Here is a 19,203-nt window from a genome sequence, read left to right on the forward strand (position 1 = left end):
AACCGAGAGAGGAATAAAAATGTAATTGATAGGAATCGAATAGAAGCCAGCAACCATCTACTTGTCTAAGCGGTGAAGTGTAGAAATTAACTGAGATTGGGGCGGTGAGTTGAGACAGCTGCCAAGAAGGAATGCATCACCAAATTTGCTGAATAAGTAGTGACCGAAAGAGAGACAATAAAGAGAAATTATCTGCTAAGTCCAAGCGGTGGAAGGGAGAAAACCAATAGGAATTGGCTTCTAGATTGTGCGGTACCTGTTAAGACAGCTGCCCATTTATTTGCTACGTGAGGTGATGACCGAATGAGAGGAGCTAAGAAATTCATTTGTGCACTAGTTGGGCGGTGACCGAGAGGTTTCCATTCACTTCCCCTGTTGCCTAAAATCGAGAAACAACAAGAAGGAAAAACAAAGACCTCTCTTACCTTCTCCAACCATGAACACCAGCCAAGAAACAAGAGAAACTCCAGCTCATTTAACCAAGGAATCGAGAGAGGGAAACAAAAGAAAACCAGAAATCTTGTTCCAGTCTAAACCGTGAAGAGACAATAGGTAATTAATTAAGCTCTTCTTCATTTTCCTGCTATGCCTGGTTAATAATTCCTTGGGATGAACTAAAACTGAGAAAGGATGGAATTCACTGATTCTTCAAAGCTGGAAAATTCTGTTCAAAGTTATTGCATGCCACCCGATGATAAAAAGCTGCAATTTTTGAGTCATTTCTCCTTCAAAATGTGTTAGATTATGTCTTCATGCATTATATATATTCCATAGTATACATATCTTGAACTTGGTGCAGTACTTAACCTGAACTCAAGTGGAATGAGTGTAAAATATGAAGAAACTTAGCTGAATTTCTGTTTGGACCTACATGAAGGATCAATAAGATGAAGCTGGAAATTTCCAGCTTTATCTCTAGAAAATTTTGTTAGTTTAGTCAAAAACTCACTTCACATAACTGCCATCTTCCTAATCCAGTCATCCATGTGTTATTTGAGGAGCTAAAAGCAAGAAAAGATTGACTTTAAAGCAATCTCAAAAGCTGGAATTTTCTGCACAGCAAATCGAGAGGGTAAGGCTGTAATTTTGGTTATTTCTCTAAAAGGTTTGCTAAATTGTGACGGGAACTCATGTATTATGATCTGTCTAATGTTTAATATGATTGCAAGTTAGATTTGAGAGCATAATAGAAAAACTAATGGCGAAATTCTGATTAAAGCTGATGGAACCTGCTAGGAAGGCTGAGAGAGAGAGAAAAGGACTTTTAATCAATCTTCCTTCGAATTTTAGTTGTAAACCTCATATGTTCTGTTTAAGGCTACGTTGTAGCTTGATAAGATATGTTTTATACTTCTAGTTGGAGCATGAACCTGAAAGGAAATATTTGAGAAAACATCAAAGTTGAACTGTTATACTGCTGGAAAACTTCGTTGAATGATGCAACAGCTGATGACAGATTTTGTGTGTGATTTTGGCCGAACAACATGCTGAAATTATGAGTTACTCATCTTGTATATGCTGGACTGAATATACCTTAAGTATTTAGAGCTTTAAGCAAGTGAAAGAATAGAGTTTTTGACAAAAGTTGAAGTAACGGCACTGGATTAATTTTGTGGTTGCTGTCCGAGAGAGTGAAGCAGGATGTGTTTCTGTCCGGCCATTTTTGACCCTGAAAATATGAGAACTGGGTGTTGGTGTCTTCATAAGAAATATAGGTCTATATCTTAGCTTAGAAACGCTATAATGTTTGCCTCAATCTGATAAGCATAGCTCTAGTTATGATTGAAATACTAGAGGATGGCAAAGCTGACTTCCTCGTTGCCTTTCCTTTTGTTTCACATGCATGCAGCTTTGATGATGCCGTGAGGAAACCAAATTTTAACTAACATTTCTTCTAATTTCCAATCTTGTAAGCTTTCATAAATGATAGCTATGATTGTTCTCAAATTTCATGGATATACCTAGTTCCACGAGTAGGGTTAAACTAACGCGATTGAGTGAAAAATTACGATAGTTATATACATAAAATGGCTTCTAATGATGTAATATTGTGTTCATTACTATTTTTAAAGACTATTAATGTGAGGGGCTGGTGTAGTGGAACAAAACCCAAACTACAAACAACTTAGAATCTGGTTTAGCTTAAATGGAACAAATGAAGAGTTCATTTGTGTGACGGCCCCACTTCTCCCTAGGGCGTGCCCCAGGGTTCGGCGGGTCGCCTGCCCAACTCTCGCCGGGACTCACTCACTCAAAACGTAAGAAAATAAAGTTCATGCCAAAAGAAAATTCTGTCTGAACGATTACATCTTCAACAGTTGCACAACCTAGTACATCAAGGCATGCATACCACGAGTACCAGAAAGTAAACCCTAGAAAAAGCTGATAACTACAACCACCACGATAACTATATACATCTTACTAGTCAACTTATAACAAGGATAAGTTCAACTATTCTCTAATCAAAAGACTAAACATCTTCCCGAGCGATCCCCGCGTCGGCCCCCTGCTAAGGAAAACAAATGGAATGGGGTAAGCTATATGCTTAGTAAGTAAACAGGGGAAAAATCGTAAATGTCACATTTAGATATACAACTATTTCACAAAAGTGTCAAGTCAATTGCAAAAGTAACAATACAGGGGAAGGATACAGGTTGGCTCCAAAGCCAAGTCGTTTGCCATGTGTGACCTCCTGCCGACACTCCGTCGACCATAAACAAAGTCCGTAGAACTCCACTTGTACTCCCACCTAACACCTTATCACCCTCACTGGCCAGTCACCTCACAAACTTGCTTGAGCGAACAAAATTGAGCTTGGTTCACAAGCTCGATTCACAAACTTAGTTCACATGCTCGGTGAACCGGATTCACAAACTTGGTGACCTCAGACTAGGCTGGACTGACTTTGACCAAGCCCTAACCGGCTCGAATAGTCCATCTAGGTCTTGAGATCGACCTCAAACTCACAAACTTCACAAAATTACCCAAAAGTAACCCCGAGCTACAAGCTCGAGGGTTTTAGTTCCAAAATGGTTCATATACATATGCCATGTACAAATACGTGTGCAAATTAGGGTTTAGGTCGAGTGCGATAAAGTACACCCTCGCCTATCGTACCATTTTCATACATATCAAAACACATCAGCAAATAACACGTAAGAATGGCCTGAATACTTACTCAATACACAAAAGTAGTACAAGAGCAGAAATCACTTCGTGCGTGTTAGCTAGTAGGCCCCACCAGTTCCGCCTAACTCACCACGGTCTGAAATAGAAGATTGCATCTCATTATATCACAAACGGCCACTAACATACCCAAAACAAGCAAAAGGGCAAAATCGGTACATGCAAGTGCGGAAACGACGAAATGGACACAGGCGCGCGCAGAACGGCAAACGGAAACGGCCAAAACCGCCATCTCAAGCCGTTTTGATCAAAAGTTAGGCTAAGAATATCAGATCAAGGTGGGTGAGACACCATTTCGAAGCTATGAGGAAGGGCTACAACTTTTATTTAGATATATCAACCCAGATCTCAATAGGTATTGGTCAAAAATGCACAAAATAGTTCCAGCTATTTCATTTCGGGTTACCAAACAGGCCCTGTTTGAAAGACCGTAACTCACGGCTCAGAAATCGGAATCAAGAAATTCCAAAGGCGTTAGAAAGCTAAGAAATAAGGCTATAACTTTCATGTTTGGACCAAAAGCTGAATCAATACAGAGCATGGAGGAAAATGGGTCCAAATATTCTTGTCAAAACTGTCCAATGCGCAGGCAGTTCTGACAATTGATCTTGTTTTGGTCATAACTGAAGCTATGGGACTCGGATTTGGATGCACGTTATACCATTTCGAAGCTAAGACGAGGTACTACAACTTTTATGAAGATCACTTAGTCAAATTTCTAGTGTAACCCAGCCAAATTCCCAATTCACAGAACCAACTTCCAACTATACTGCTAATTAACCGCACTGCACTAGAACGTCATATCTCAGGTTACCAAGGTCCGTTTAAGGTGTTCTTTGAGGCGTTTAAAAGCTAAGCCAGAGTACTAAAACTTTCATGTTTTGGAAATTGGCTAAATCAGCACGGATCCTAGTGAATAAACATGATAAACTGGATGAACTGACTAAAACGGAACACTGGAAACATCCTAAAATAGTGAGGGTATTCTGGTCTTTTCATAGATTACGTTGCTCCGATTGAGTTGAAATTTTGTAGGCACCTATAAAATACCATTCTCTACAATTTTCATGTTTTATACCAAGCCTAATTCATCCTGTAACATGGTGCAATAAAATCGGACAGAATAGAGCTGAAATTTTCCAGAAACCTGGAATTTTGGGATTCAATGCAACCTTTCTTGATTTCTTGCTCCAATCATCACCACAACCACTTATATAAGCTTAAATACAACATATATCATCCATATAGGAAGGATAGGCAGCAAATACCTCAAACCCTAACTCACATAAATCACCTTTAAATCATCATAACAACTTGTATCATCACTAATCCAACCAAAACAAGTATTATATAACAACTTAAACCAAAATAAAAGAACCAAAGCCATGGTTTTAGCCTTATACCTCAAGACAAGAGCTTTCAAGAGTTATCCTTCACTTCCCTTGGCAAAATTTAGCTCCTTAAGCTTCCCAAGCTTCCAAACTAATGATTAATCGGTTTAGTTTTTCTTGTTTTCACTCATTCAAGCTCAAACCAAGATTGATTGAAGTTTCTTTTCTCTTGTTTTTCCTCCCTCAACTCACGGCTGATATGCAGAAATAACGGAGGAAATAGGTTGGTTTTTGGTGATAAATATGGTGTAAATTAGTTAGTCAACCAACCAATGAAATACCGCCACTTGTCGCCACCAATTCCATTCATTTTTTCCCTTCTCTCTCTTGGTATTTAAAGTCAACAATTGTGGCTGATGTAGGAGATATTTTGAGGGTTAATTAGCTGTAATAAAATGAGAAGATTAAGGTAATAAAGTAGGGATCAAGTGGTGTGTTCAATCGGTAACGCGCGACACCCGTGGGTCCGGGCTGTTTTTCCTTAAATCGCATATACTTGAGTTTTTAATTTCTAATCACTAACTTATTATTATCATTTCTAATCATATAATACTTTCCCATCCAAAAGTCACTCTTACCTACCAAATTTGATCCTCCCTCTGTACCGAATAGTCACACTACGAAAAACGTGAAAATCCTAATTCGCTCTAACTTGGAAACGGACGACGAAAACCCTTACTTCTATATTCATTTACACTTATTGTGGGGTGATTGGGTAGGACCATAATAAATAAATAATTTTCAAATAAAAGGGCATTTTTAAGAAAAACGTGAGGGGTTTTACAATTCCATAAATTGAATTTAAGGTTTCGGTTAAAATATGAGAAATTTGAGAAAACGATCAGTCACAAGTGAAACTAGGGTTTTGATTAGACTTTTAGGGTTTCTAGTCTTTTAAAATAAAACAAGGTTTTAAATCAAACCCAAAGAAATAACTTTAATTCCTTCTTTAAAACTAAATAATGTTTTAAAATAAAAATAAACTAAAGAAACCGTAATATCCTTCCTGAGACTAAACAAAAGATGATCCTAAAAGTTGGGGTATCACAATTTGCCTTAATCCTTGAATATTGGATAGAAAATGATTTAATCTTAGTCTAAACATCTTACAAGACTTTAAACTTGGAATATATGTATATTTCTTTGGTTTCTGTTGAAATTTGACGCTTAAATTATGTTAAAATTGCTGGTATGAATGTCATACTTAAATGTATGGATGGTTTGAATAAAAGTCTTGTGGTTTTAAAAGAGAAAAAGGAGTTTTCACAAGTGAAAAATGAGTTTCCAGATTTTCGGATTTCATTGACCAGTCTCAGTAAAATGCTTATATCTTGGTGTAGGAAAATCCGATTGAGGTGCCGTCAGTGGCATTTGAAACTAGAATCATGGGCCTTTGTTCTGTAAAAATTTCATATTTTTCCTCCATGTGTACTGCTGTCCGTGACTCCTCAAAGTAGGCTGTCCTGCTTGAATGTCCCGTTTCTTCAGGAAAATGAATTTTTGAATTGGATCGAATATTTGGCCTATTTGTGATTTGAATCTCTGAAAAGTGTCTTCTGGGATGTGATAATACTAAAAATCTATTTTACAACAGTATAACTTTCATAATTGTTTGATTTGTGGAACTCGAGTTGCGAATTTTTAAAGTTTACTGTTACTATTCATCTCCGTAGATTCCTGAAGCATAGAAACGGGCTTCTTGACTTTAAAACCTCAGACGGCCTACTTCCAACCTCTCACCTTGATTTTTCCACTTCCTTGACATCAAATATATCCCTATTGAACTTCTCTCACTAATGTATCTCTCATTTCCTCAAAGTTTTTCTCTTTTAACAAGTTACCTTAATTAAAGCGGTCAAGATTTGTACTTAGCTTTTAGCCACCATTTCTGAATTTCCAAGTGAAGCTTACATGCTAAAATTGTCTTGTGTGTGGTTGACATTGAGCCTAGTGAAAGGCTATTGTGGTAAGATTATTTGTGTGTGATTTTAGGGCTGAATTGAGAAAAATAATGAAGCTATAAATGGCTGGAAAATAGCTAAATACAAAGGGGTATGCTGCCCAAATTTTCACTCGAAGGTGAGACGTGTATACTCGCAGTTTGAACGAAGATTTGAGGTCGAATTGAACTCGAATCGTCTAGGGTATTCAAGTCTTCGCTCATAGAGGTATATAAGTTAGAATTCGGCCGAACCTTGTAACCTTGGAAAAATGAAAGTAACGACTAATAGAAATACGTTTTCCTCCTCTCTTCGACTCAAATGGAAATTTCAAAGTTTAATCGCTTCAAAGTTTCAAAGTTTTAAGAGCGAGCATGAGTTTTACGAATATTCCCCAAATGACTTTCAATTACTTGATTTTCTTTAAAAGAAACTTGAACCCTAATTGATTTCAAGTTCTTAAATGACGTTTTATCGCAGAGTTGAACTCCACTAAAGGAGTAATACCTGACCGTGATCCGTAAAGGCACTACATCTTTGGTGAGTGTTCCACTACCTGCTACCCGTTATGTGAAATATCTGAATATCTGAAATACTTGATTTATGACTATTGGAGCCAAATACTGTTTTGATAAAATGGAGGCGAGCGTGTACTTTATCGCACTCGACCTCCCTTATTTTCCAATGAGCCTCTGTATACTGTTATTATGAGATGAGATTTCGCTATATACATGACTGTGTTTGAGTTGTTTGGGTGATATCCCATCAACTACTGCTACTGTTTGGGTACCCAACCTCTTAGGTGAGTCGGTTGTATCGAGCCAGCAAGGGCTTGGTCGAGAAGGCCGATAAACCTTGGGGACTGATGTTTGGAGGTCCCTGGTGAAGTATAGCCGTTGAGCTTGCTTGTTGTGTTGCCCAACACCACCAGTGGTAAAATCCTCGACTTGATCCTGTTTCTTTGGAATCTTGGATTCCTGAAATACTCGAGTATTACCAAACTACTGTTTGTGGCGTGCGGGCCCGGTAGGGGGTTGATTGGTGGACGGAGATTGGTGAAAGTGGTGTTCTACGGACTTGCATTTTATGAATACAAACGTTGACGGAGAGTCAACGGATCCAGTTATGATCAAGCTCCAGTGGTTATTGGCTTTTGAAAGCCACCCGTATCCTTTAATTGAACTGTGATTAAATTACTGTCTTACTGTACGGTGTTTATTTGATTATTTTGTGACCTTATTTGGCTATGTGTTTAATCATTTACTTGGAACCTCACTGGGCGTTAACTCACCCCACTCCCTTTGTTTTCCTTAACAGATCAGGGATGGATTTGATCAAGAGCTTTCTTAGCTTTACATTGTTTTGGACTTGTATTTGAGAGTGTAACCTTTTACTTAAGTAGACCTTACTTTTGACTCCTGTAAGCTTAAACCTATAAGTTCAACTCTTGTTATGTAAGTTGACTTTTGGTTATATGTATACTAAGCTTTTGGAGAATTGGTGAAGTGATTATATTTTATTTTGGGATACACTCCCTTGCATGGAAGATGTTTCGTCCGCTTCATTCGAGTTATTAGTACTTTGATCGACTGAGCCCCGGCGACAGTTGGGCAGGCAGTCCGCTGATACCCTAGGGTTCACCCTAGGGAGAGGTGGGGCTGTCACACCTCTACTTTTTCAGGGCAAAGTAAAAACTACTAATTCCAAATCATGGATCGGATAATTTTACTCATGAAATTTTAACTTCCTAGTGGCAAAGGCAATCACATTTTCATTTTACATTAATACACACCCCAATCCTTCCCTCGAAGCATCAGTATATACAATGAAACTGTCCTTTTCATTTGGTAGAGCCAAAACTGGTGCCATGTGTGAGAACCTTGAAAAAAAATAGATACACATAAATACATAACATGTGCATGTTGTATTTGCCTTTTTGACCTTTAATGAACTCTATTATTAATTGCTCTTGAGTAAGTGTGCAAAAAAAAAAAAATAATAAAATATATTTTTGTTTAGGTTGCAAATAATTTATTTGTGCAAAATATTGTATTATTTGACTTGTTTGGATATATTAATATTTTTTTTATGTAGGCTATTTTATTGTCTTGATTTTGGTTCTGTGATTTTCGGTAGTTATATTATGTGTTAAAAACATTAATTTAGAACTAAGTTAATGATGATTTAGGTTCAAAATCCTTATCATTATTTTTAGGACGTTGAATTTCGATAATTTAATTTTTACGAGGGTAGAATATTAGTAGGCATTCGAATTACATTTAGGATAAAATTTTGGTTTTAGTTTAGAAGTGAGGGCTTAAGTGGAAATTCGGATGAATTGTGAAAAGACCAAAATAGCCCTCTTCCAATTTAAAGTCACCATGCAGCCACGGAAAAATAAAAATTTCCTGAGCAAACGTAGCTTCCAACACTTCCAATTTCTGCCGGACCATTCCAGCATCTTCCATGTCGGTTGCCGACCCAACCCACTCACAATACCTCAATATATCTCATCTCTATTACCACAACTACAAAGCATCACAACAACTCCATTTCACATCCTCCTTCTGCCTTGGAACTAACGACCGAGAGAGGGTGAGCCGAGCCTCCCATTCCACATTTCCATTTCCTTAATCTGCCGTGAGCAGCGATTGGAGAGCAGGAGAGAAAGAGAGCCGAGCCTTTTGTTTCTTTTCTTTCTGTCCGTGAGCTAAAAAAAAACAGAGGAAAACTTGCTGCTCTGTATCCTTGTACCCGTGAGCTGGTGAAGGTTCTGAGGACCGAGCTTCCTTCATCCTAGTCGCAAGTTAGAGCAAGGGAGAGGAAGAGCTGGCAGGCGGCATTTCTGGATAGCCGAGAGAAAGAAAATTTTGCAGCTGCTAGTCGTGTGTTTTAGGCTTCAAGTTAAGGTAATTTCTGAACTTAGAAGAGTTGTTTATGGGTTGATGAAGCTGACTATAAGCATGCATGTGGGACTGTGTGGTTAGATGATAGCTTAAGTCATAGAAAAATCTGTTTGAGAAGGAAGTGAAGCTGCCGAGAGCTTGAGCTGGAAGTTTCGGTTTTTAATTTGCTAGTTGTGATGATCTGAGATTAATTTTGGACTCAACCTGATAGATAGTTCTTTATTTAGTGTTGCATGTGAACTTTATGGCTAGGAATTCGGTTGCATGGCTGGAAAGTTTTATTTAAAAATTTCTGGACTGCTGAACTAATTTTTCCAGCTTAGCCGTTGGAGTTGTTTTGGAATTTGCATGGGTATTTTAGTATGAAATCTGCTGGAAAGTGGTTGATGTTCACTTGGTTAGGTGTTTGACTAATTAAATTCAGATGATTAAGCTTTGCAGGAGGTTTATTGGCCCGGCTAAGCAAGAGAAAAAAAAAATGAAATAGTGAACGGCTACATGCAAGTTCATCCAAGGATGGTGAACAGAATTTCTGGAATTGTGGATGATTATAGTTGCCGACCAAACTTGATTTGAACTAGTTATGATAAGTAATTTCATTAAGTAGCCTTGCATGTTAGTTTTGGGTAATAAACACAGTGATTCAGCCGTGAAAATTTGGACTCTATGATCAATTAGTTGCTGGAATTTCTTAGTTTTAGCCGAGAGGAAGAAACAGAGTTTTTCCAACTTTTTCTTTTGAATCTTTGGTCATAAATTTCATATTATTGCACAAGATGCTCCTTAGCATGATAATTGCACTTTGCATGTTGAGCTGAAATGGAAAAAAAATGAGGAATTATGGAGAAAGTTTCAAATTTCAGCTACCAATTGCTGGAAAACTTTACCCTAGCTGATGACAGATTTGTGGGGATTTATTGGTGGAATAATTTGTTGAAATCATTTATCATTTGACTCATTCCATGTTGGACAAAATGCATGCTAAGTGTTTAGTGTTTAAAGCAAGCTAAGGATGGAACTCCTTGTTGAAAATTTTGGAATATCTTCGCTGGAAATTTGTGCTTAGTTGCTAGCCGTACTAGTTCAAGTTTTTAGCGAGTTGATTTTCTGGATTCATGTATTATTTGCTCTAGTTTAAGTTGAGCAGGTTATGAGCTATATGTTTAGTGATTTTAGCAAGTAAAAGTGGAAGGTTTAATGGATATTTAAAATTCTTTGAATCATTTGGAACTCAAGTTGGCTGTAGTTTTCTTCTTGTTTTGAATGGATTGGCGTTTGAAAGTGAGTATTGGTTGTCAAGAGCTAATGATTGATGAAGCTCTTGACCATTTAAGGAGTTTTTGCAAGAATTTAATTGTGGTGAATTTGTTCAAATGGTTGGCTGAAATGTACTTGGGAGGTCCATGGGTTGTGTTTTTGATTGTCTTGATACCTTGGACTTTCTTTATTGAATTTTGTTTGGAACTGAATCTGTTGAAACCTAGGGCTAATGATTGATGGAGCCCTAGTGACATTTGTATTTGAATTGGTTTTAGCTATATAGGCAAATTGGAATCGTGAAGTCCATTTTAATCTTTTGAATTCAAATACCTTTAAATCAAGCCTTGTGGTAATATTTTGCCTTAATAACAACCTATATATATATAGCATAGTACGTTAATGTTAAAATTTAAATATCAGGACTTTTAAAAAAACCTTGTCGACTAGTTAATGTTTTTTTTATTTAAGCTAGTTTTATTACCTTTAGGGAAAATTTGCATTAATTTCCAAACTTTAAAGTTTTTCATAAAAATTATTCTTGACTAGTTGTTGTAAAGGAAATTTGGAAAAAAAAACACTAGATTTGAGTAGTTTCAAATAAAAGACATAGAAAACTTGTTCGGCAAGAAAATTTGTTTGAACCACGTTGGTTCTAGTTTGCCTTCTAGGGGGGAAGTATCTTTAAAGAACACACGAAACATTTTATTTCTTTAACTAGCTTTGATTTTAAAAGAGTTATTGATTTGTTCCGAGGAATTAAATAAGTTTTATATAAGATAATTTTTGTATACAAATCAAAGGTTTGTTTAGTAAAACTTATAGTTTTAAAACTTGGATTTCTAGGGTTTAGCGAGGACTTGGACTACGATTCCCAGCGTGACTTTTGAGCTTCATTTTTGGTGAGTGTCCCTGCTTGTTCCATGATAAACGTGTTAAAGTGCTTTCTGGACTTGTTATGTGATAATTGGAAAGTGATTTTCCTGAGCCATCGAAGTGGCAGTGTGTACTTTATCGCACTAGCCTCTCGAGTGGTGATTTGCTTGAAATGTTTTCATGAATACATGCTTGTACTTGTTAATCACTAGGCAGGGGAGTGTACTACACCTTAAGGGTGGAAAGGACTCTTATCCTGACTTGGTAACCTCTTGTTGGACGCAACGTCATTGGGTGAATTCCTCGACCAGTCTATACTAACCTCTTGTTGGACGCAACGTCGTTGGATGAATTCCTCGACCAGTCCCTAAGGTATACTCGAGTATTACCACTCTCCTGTTTGGCGTTCGGGCCCGGTAGGGGGTGCAAGTTGGTTGGAGCGTGTTAAGGGAAAAAAATGACGAATCTACATGGACTATAGATAGTGAAAGTTGACGGAGGGTCAACTACGGCTCATTATGATCAAGTGCAGGGAAAATGGCTCCTGAGAGCCCTGTATCCTACCCTGTGCTGTTACACGCTTTCCTACTTGTGAATTTAAGTTTGAAATTGTTATTTGCTATTTGTTTATATGATCACATGTTTTGGGCACCACTGAGTTTAAGCTCACCACACGATATTTGTTTTCCTTAACAGGTCCTGGAAATCGAGAGACTTGAAGCTTATCTTTTCGTTTGTGTAAATATTATTTCAGATTGACCTTGTATCCTTGTTTTGGGTTGTCACTTGAAGCTGGAAAATTGCAAACCCTAAGATTTGGCTTGTATTAATTTATCTGAGTTTTTTTTACTTACTATGTGGCTTGTATTGTATATTTGAATTTCCGTGGTGATCTAGTCGGAGACGTACTTAGGAGTGAACGGTTGGATGTTCATTGGTAATGTTATCTCTGAAGTTAATGTGTTTTAATATTCCAGTTGTTTATCGGTTTGGCATGTCCGGTTGACAAATTGTGTTTTGATTTAAGTCACACGGGGATTAGTGGTCGATTTGCTTGCGTGAGTCCTGGCGAGAGCTAGGCAGACGACCCGCCAACCCTCTGGTTCGCCTTAGGGAGAAGTGGGGTCGCCACAGGTGGTATCAGAGCCTATGTTAGGAAAATTATTGGAATGGTTCACTAGGAGTGTTAGAAGCCCTGAACCTTTTAGAATTAAGAAGCGAGACAGTTAGACGCATTTTAAGCCGTTTTGGAATAAGTTAGCTATTTAAGTATTAACCTTTGAACTTTGGTTATTTTGCAGGCATGGAAAACGGAAATGGTCATGCTAATGGTAATGGAGTGGCTAACGGACATGTAGAGCCTCTTAGGTCTATTTCCTATAGGCCACAAGACGGAGGACCTCGTATACGGTACTCACCCGCTGATAGGTTTCCCCGATGTGAGTGTAGGGTCACGTATGCCTACCCTAACAGGTTAGTGCTATCTTTGGACGATGAGCGTCGCCAGCTGAGGGACGCTAATCACATTTTGACCCAGGATGTCGAGGAGCTGAGCATCATGGTTGATACTCAGATGGATCGTATAGTCGAGCTCGAGCAGAGGTTAGCAGTCGAGAGGGCTAGGACAGAGGCTGCTCGTGAGGAGTTAGGGAGACAGAGGTCTCGATTGACTCGAGTAGCTGAGGAGGTACGAGACAGGAGTGCGGGCATTTGGGCCGATGCTACTATGATGATAGACGAGGTCATGGGGATCATTGAGGGTACTGCTCAGGCAGGTGTGGAGGAGGACCCTGAGGAGGACGTTGCTCCTGGTAGCCCTGCTGAGGGTTAGACTAGATTTGATCTAGTTGTACCTACATATCTAGGGTTAGTTAGGGTGACACTCGTTTAGGTCTTAGCATTTTGTCTAGCTAGATGGCCTACTTTTGAGGCACTATATCCCTATTTTTGGTTTAAGGGATTGTCTGTATATATTTGTTAACTTGTGTGCCCTACTTTCGGGAGGCACCCTAACCTGCTAGTTATATGAACTTTGGTATGTAAATATATGCTTTTAAGTGTTTTATCTTCTTTCTTTTGATATTCACATTGACTTTACTTAGTGATAATAAGTAAATAAATAACGATATCTTCGATTAATTACTCTATTGATATATAGGCATAATTAGGCTATGGATCGGCAAGTTAGAGGTAGAGCGCGTGGGAGAGCAACTATACAACACCCTGAGGGTAGTGGTGATAGGGAACCTGAGGTCAATCAAGACCATGGTCAGGGAAATGTGGCCGGAGACCCTGTGGCCACCGCAATCAATAGAATAACTGATGTGTTAGAGCGCATGACTGAGCAACCAGTTCCGAGAGCGGTGCATCACCAAGCAGGCCCAATCGATACTGAGGACCGGGCATTAGAGAGATTTTTGAAGTTTGGACCACCTAAGTTCTACGAAGGTCCAGAACCTGAGGTAGCTGAAGGTTGGTAGGAAAGGATCTCTGACATTTTCGCCGCTCTAAATTATACGGAAGAGAGGCAGGTGACTTTTGCAGCGTTCCAGTTTGAGGGAGCTGCTCGTTCCTGGTGGAACCTAATTAGGGTTAATTGGGACAGAAACCATATTCCTAGGACTTGGACGAATTTCACTCGGGAGTTCAACGCCAAGTTTCTACCCCCTCTCATTCAAGAGAAAAGAGAGGACGACTTTATCAAGTGTAGGCAGGGGGCGGTGAGTGTCGTCGAATATGAAATCCAATTCACGAAATTGTCCCGTTTTGCTCCCGAATTGGTAGCCACGGAGCAAAGGCATGTAAGAAGGTTCGTGCAGGGACTAAATGTGGAAATCCAGGAAGGATTAGCTGTTGTTCGGTTAGATACCTTTGCTGATGCCGTTGAGAGAGCTCAGAGAGTGGAAATTGCTAGAGCTCAGGTAAAATCCTTCCAGGCCAAGAAAAGATTTGGCCCTAACAGCAGTCGGGAGCCGACTTATGCAAATCCTCCACCGGCCAAAGTGGGTCGAGGAACGGGTGGAGTAAATAATTCTGGAGCTCTACGAGGCGCTATAGCAAGAGGAGCTGGGGCGAGGGGTACCGGAAGAAGAGATATCGGTACCAGAGGAGGACCAAGTGGAAGGAGTCAAACTAGGAATGCTCCGCAAGGAGGTCGTGTGACCACCCCTCAGGTAACTTGTGGGTATTGCAAGAGGGCTGGCCATACCGTGGATGAATGTTGGAAGAAAGGAGGAAAGTGCTTAAGGTCCGGAAGCAGCGAGCACCAGATTTTCGGTTGCCCGAAAATGCAAGACGGTGGTACCCTGAATGCTAGACCAGCCATTTCTGGAGGAGATAGGCCGAAAGTTCCGGCTAGGGTTTATGCTATAGACGATCAGCCTGTGCCTGATTCCTTGGAGGTCGTGGAAGGTTCTCTTCCAATCTTTCATCGCTTAGCTAGAGTACTAATTGATCCTGGTGCAACTCATTCATTTGTGAACCCAAATTTTATGTCCGGAATTGATCTACAACCTGTTAGATTACCCTTTGATCTTGAAGTTAGGACACCTATGGATAGTAAGGGTATAATTGCTAGTCTAGCTTATAAGAACTGCGAGTTTTGGGTTGGAGAGTGTAAGATGCTAGTAGATCTAGTTAGCTTGGACATAAAAGGGTATGATGTTATCATAGGAATGGATTTCCTAACTCATTACCATGCTAAACTTGATTGTAGAGAAAAAGTAGTGGAATTTTGGATTCCTGGAGAAGCAACCCTAAAGTTGGATGTGAAAGATATGTTAGCATCATCTGCTATGATCTCGGGAGTTCGGGCAAGGAAAATGTTACATCGAGGAGCACAAGGCGTCTTAGCTTTCTTGATCAATGCTTCCAGTGATCAAGTGAAGGTTGAAGATGTACCAGTCGTAAAGGAATTTCCAGATGTGTTTCCCGAAGAATTAAAAACATTACCTCCGGAGAGAGAAGTGGAGTTTAAGATTGAACTAGTATCGGGAATGGCCCCGATTTCTAAGACTCCGTACCGGATGGCTCCTGCAGAGCTAAAAGAACTGAAAATAGAAAGGGGTTTTGTTAGAGAAAGTGATTCGCCATGGGGCGCACCTGTGTTATTTGTTAAGAAAAATGATGGAAGCCTGAGATTATGTATTGATTATCGAGGTTTAAATGAGGGTACAATTAAGAATAAATACCCTCTACCATTGATCGATAGCTTATTTGATCAGTTGCAAGGATCAGTAGTTTTCTCCAAGCTGGACTTGAGGCAAGGGTATTATCAGTTGAGAATCAAGAAGGAGGACATTCCTAAGACTGCTTTTAATACAAGATATGGTCATTTTGAGTTTGCAGTCATGCCATTTGGATTAAATAATGCACCAACTGCTTTCATGGATTTAATGCAGAGAGTCTTTAAGAAGTACTTGGATCAGTTTGTAGTAGTTTTTATTGATGATATCTTAGTATATTCTAAGACTCGAGAAGAACATGCCCAACATTTGAAAGTGGTTCTGCAGATTTTAAGAGAGCATAAATTGTATGCTAAATTTAGTAAGTGTGAGTTTTGGTTGGATGAAATTGCTTTTCTGGGGCACAAAGTATCGAAAGATGGAATTGCAGTAGATCCGGCAAAAGTTGAGGCAGTCACAATATGGAAATAGCCAGAAACTCCAACTGAGGTTAGAAGTTTCTTGGGGCTAGCAGGTTATTACAGGCGGTTCATTAAGGACTTTTCAAATATTGCTGGACCTATGACAGAGCTGACAAAGAAAGATAATAAGTTTATTTGGTCTCCAAAGTGCGAATCAGGTTTTCAAGAGTTAAAACGGCGCTTAACATCAGCTCCTGTTTTGACATTGCCTGATGGAGTAGAAGGTTATGTCGTATACTCTGATGCCTCCAGGGAAGGTCTAGGATGTGTACTAATGCAAAAGGGTAAGGTGATCGCTTATGCCTCTAGAAAGTTGAAGTCGCACGAACAAAATTACCCAACGCATGACTTGGAACTGGCTGCGGTGGTCTTTTCTTTAAAGAAATGGAGACACTATTTGTACGGTGTGACCTTTGAAGTTTTTACGGACCACAAGAGCCTTAAGTACCTAATCTCTCAAAAGGAATTGAATTTGAGACAAAGGAGATGGGTGGAGTTTTTGGAGGATTATGATTGTTCAATCAACTACCACCCAGGAAAAGTCAATGTGGTAGCAGATGCTTTGAGTAGAAAAGCCCAAGTAGCAGGGTTAATGGTAAAAGAATGGGATATGCTAGAAGAAGTTAGTGTTTGGAACCCTCGCTTAGAGAGATTGAAAATTTTGTTTGGGAACTTGTCATTGAGATCACCATTATTGAAGCGTATTAAAGAGGCACAGAAAACGGACCCTACGGTTCAGAAAAAGTTGGAGCAAGTACAAAAAGGAGAAAACCTAGACTTTAAGCTAGGGTCTGAAGGAATATTAAGGTTTCGAGATCGAATCGTGGTTCCAGCTGATGAAGAGCTAAGGAAAGAAATTCTACAAGAATCACATCGATCAAGGTATACTATACACCCAGGAGTGAATAAAATGTACCACGATGTGAAAGAATTATACTGGTGGGATGGTTTGAAAAGGGACGTGGCAAAGTTTGTACAAAAATGTCTAATATGCCAACAAGTAAAAGCTGAACATCAGAAACCTTCTGGTTTATTACAACCACTAGAAATTCCTGAATGGAAGTGGGACCACATAACCATGGATTTTGTAACAGGTTTGCCTAGGAGTCAACAAGGATTTTATGCAATTTGGGTAATAGTTGATAGGCTTACCAAGTCCGCACATTTTCTACCTGTGAGTATGAGCTTCACTTTGGAAAAATTGGCCAAGTTGTACACAGAAGAGATTATGAGGTTACATGGTATTCCTATAAGCATTGTGTCTGATCGTGATCCAAGGTTTGTTTCACGTTTCTGGCAGAAATTTCAAGAGACATTGGGGACCAAGTTGAAGTTTAGTACCACTTATCATCCCCAGACAGACGGGCAGTCAGAAAGGACAATTCAGACATTGGAAGATATGCTGAGGTCGTGTATATTGGATTTTGGAGGTAAATGGAGTCAGTATATGGCCTTAGTAGAATTTGCCTATAATAATAGTTATCACGCCTCAATTCAAATGGCACCTTATGAGGCATTGTATGGGAGGAGGTGCCGATCTCTGATTCATTGGGATGAAGTAGGAGAGAGGAAAATTTTAGATCCAACGGTTATACCTTGGATGGAAGAAGCTCAGGAGAAAGTGAAACTAATTAGGGAAAGGCTTCAAACTGCCCAGAGTCGGCAAAAGAGCTACGCCAACACAAGAAGGAAAGATTTGGAATTTGAAGTAGGAGACAAAGTGTTCCTAAGAGTTAAACCCGTGAAGGGCGGGGTAAGGTCCAAAAAGGGTAAAAAGTTAAAGCCAAGGTATATCGGACCTTTTTGAAATTTTGAAACAAGTCGGAAAGGTGGCGTATCAACTGCAATTACCTCCGAGCATGGTCAAGATCCACAATGTATTTCATGTATCCATACTCAAGAAATATCACCCCGATCCAAGCCACGTGTTGCAATTGGAAGGAATTGAAGTAGATGAATCATTAACCTATGAGGAAGGACCGGTTAGGATTTTGGAAAGAGAAGTGAAAGAATTGAGAAGTAAGAGAATTCCCTTGGTGAAGATTTTATGGAAAAATCATGGAATAGAGGAAGCAACTTGGGAACTGGAAGAAGATATGCAGAGGAAATACCCTGAGTTATTTCATTAGAAGGTGAGAATTTTGGGGACAAAATTCATTTAAGGGGGGAAGGATGTGAGAACCTTGAAAAAAAATAGATACACATGTATACATAACATGTGCATGTTGTATTTGCCTTTTTGACCTTTAATGAACTCTATTATTAATTGCTCTTGAGTAAGTGTGCAAAAAAAAAATATATATATATATTTTTGTTTAGGTTGCAAATAATTTATTTGTGCAAAATATTGTATTATTTGACTTGTTTGGATATATTAATATTTTTTTTTATGTAGACTATTTTATTGTCTTGATTTTGGTTCTGTGATTTTCGGTAGTTATATTATGTGTTAAAAACGTTAATTTAGAACTAAGTTAATGATGATTTAGGTTCAAAATCCTTATCATTATTTTTAGGATGTTGAATTTCGATAATTTAATTTTTGCGAGGGTAGAATATTAGTAGGCATTAGAATTACATTTGGGATAAAATTTTGGTTTTAGTTTAGAAGTGAGGGCTTAAGTGGAAATTCGGATGAATTGTGAAAAGACCAAAATAGCCCTCTTCCAATTTAAACTCACCAAGCAGCCACGGAAAAATAAAAATTTCCTGAGCAAACGTAGCTTCCAACACTTCCAATTTCTGCCGGACCATTCCAGCACCTTCCATGTCGGTTGCCGACCCAACCCACTCACAATACCTCAATATATCTCATCTCTATTACCACAACTACAAAGCATCACAACAACTCCATTTCACATCCTCCTTCTGCCTTGGAACTAACGACCGAGAGAGGGTGAGCCGAGCCTCCCATTCCACATTTCCATTTCCTTAATCTGCCGTGAGCAGCGATTGGAGAGCAGGAGAGAAAGAGAGCCGAGCCTTTTGTTTCTTTTCTTTCT

At 39.0% G+C, this 19,203-nt stretch overlaps 2 protein-coding genes and 1 long non-coding RNA gene across 3 annotated transcripts; all 3 read left to right on the forward strand.

Moving 5' to 3' along the window:
- The first annotated feature begins 215 nt into the window (after nucleotides 1-215).
- LOC140021066 (uncharacterized) lies at nucleotides 216-8,022 on the forward strand. The gene is made up of 3 exons (XR_011825044.1): nucleotides 216-552; nucleotides 6,998-7,057; nucleotides 7,835-8,022. It is a non-coding gene; the product is annotated as an uncharacterized lncRNA (long non-coding RNA).
- A 5,705-nt stretch (nucleotides 8,023-13,727) lies between these two features.
- On the forward strand, nucleotides 13,728-17,635 carry LOC140021170 (uncharacterized). Its single transcript, XM_072071943.1, has 6 exons — nucleotides 13,728-14,028; nucleotides 14,341-15,726; nucleotides 15,904-16,101; nucleotides 16,255-16,458; nucleotides 16,738-17,479; nucleotides 17,563-17,635. Exons 1-6 carry the CDS (start codon nucleotides 13,728-13,730, stop codon nucleotides 17,633-17,635), a joined length of 2,904 nt encoding a protein of 967 aa, XP_071928044.1.
- A 64-nt stretch (nucleotides 17,636-17,699) lies between these two features.
- Nucleotides 17,700-18,330, forward strand: LOC140021171 (uncharacterized). Its single transcript, XM_072071945.1, has 2 exons — nucleotides 17,700-17,954; nucleotides 18,103-18,330. The coding sequence occupies exons 1-2, from the start codon at nucleotides 17,700-17,702 to the stop codon at nucleotides 18,328-18,330; spliced, it is 483 nt and encodes a 160-aa protein (XP_071928046.1).
- The last annotated feature ends 873 nt before the right edge of the window (nucleotides 18,331-19,203 follow it).

This window comes from Coffea arabica, chromosome 11e (assembly GCF_036785885.1).
Source record: "Coffea arabica cultivar ET-39 chromosome 11e, Coffea Arabica ET-39 HiFi, whole genome shotgun sequence".
Classification (NCBI taxonomy): domain Eukaryota; kingdom Viridiplantae; phylum Streptophyta; class Magnoliopsida; order Gentianales; family Rubiaceae; genus Coffea; species Coffea arabica.

Coding starts and splice junctions, on each gene's coding strand:
- LOC140021170 (XM_072071943.1), top strand. CDS start 13,728: ATGGATCGGCAAGTTAGAGGTAGAGCGCGTGGGAGAGCAACTATACAA. Junction 16,102..16,254: donor TAAATTGTATGCTAAATTTA/GTAAGTGTGAGT, acceptor TGGGGCTAGCAG/GTTATTACAGGCGGTTCATT. Junction 16,459..16,737: donor CTCTGATGCCTCCAGGGAAG/GTCTAGGATGTG, acceptor ACTACCACCCAG/GAAAAGTCAATGTGGTAGCA.
- LOC140021171 (XM_072071945.1), top strand. CDS start 17,700: ATGGCACCTTATGAGGCATTGTATGGGAGGAGGTGCCGATCTCTGATT. Junction 17,955..18,102: donor TTAAACCCGTGAAGGGCGGG/GTAAGGTCCAAA, acceptor TCCATACTCAAG/AAATATCACCCCGATCCAAG.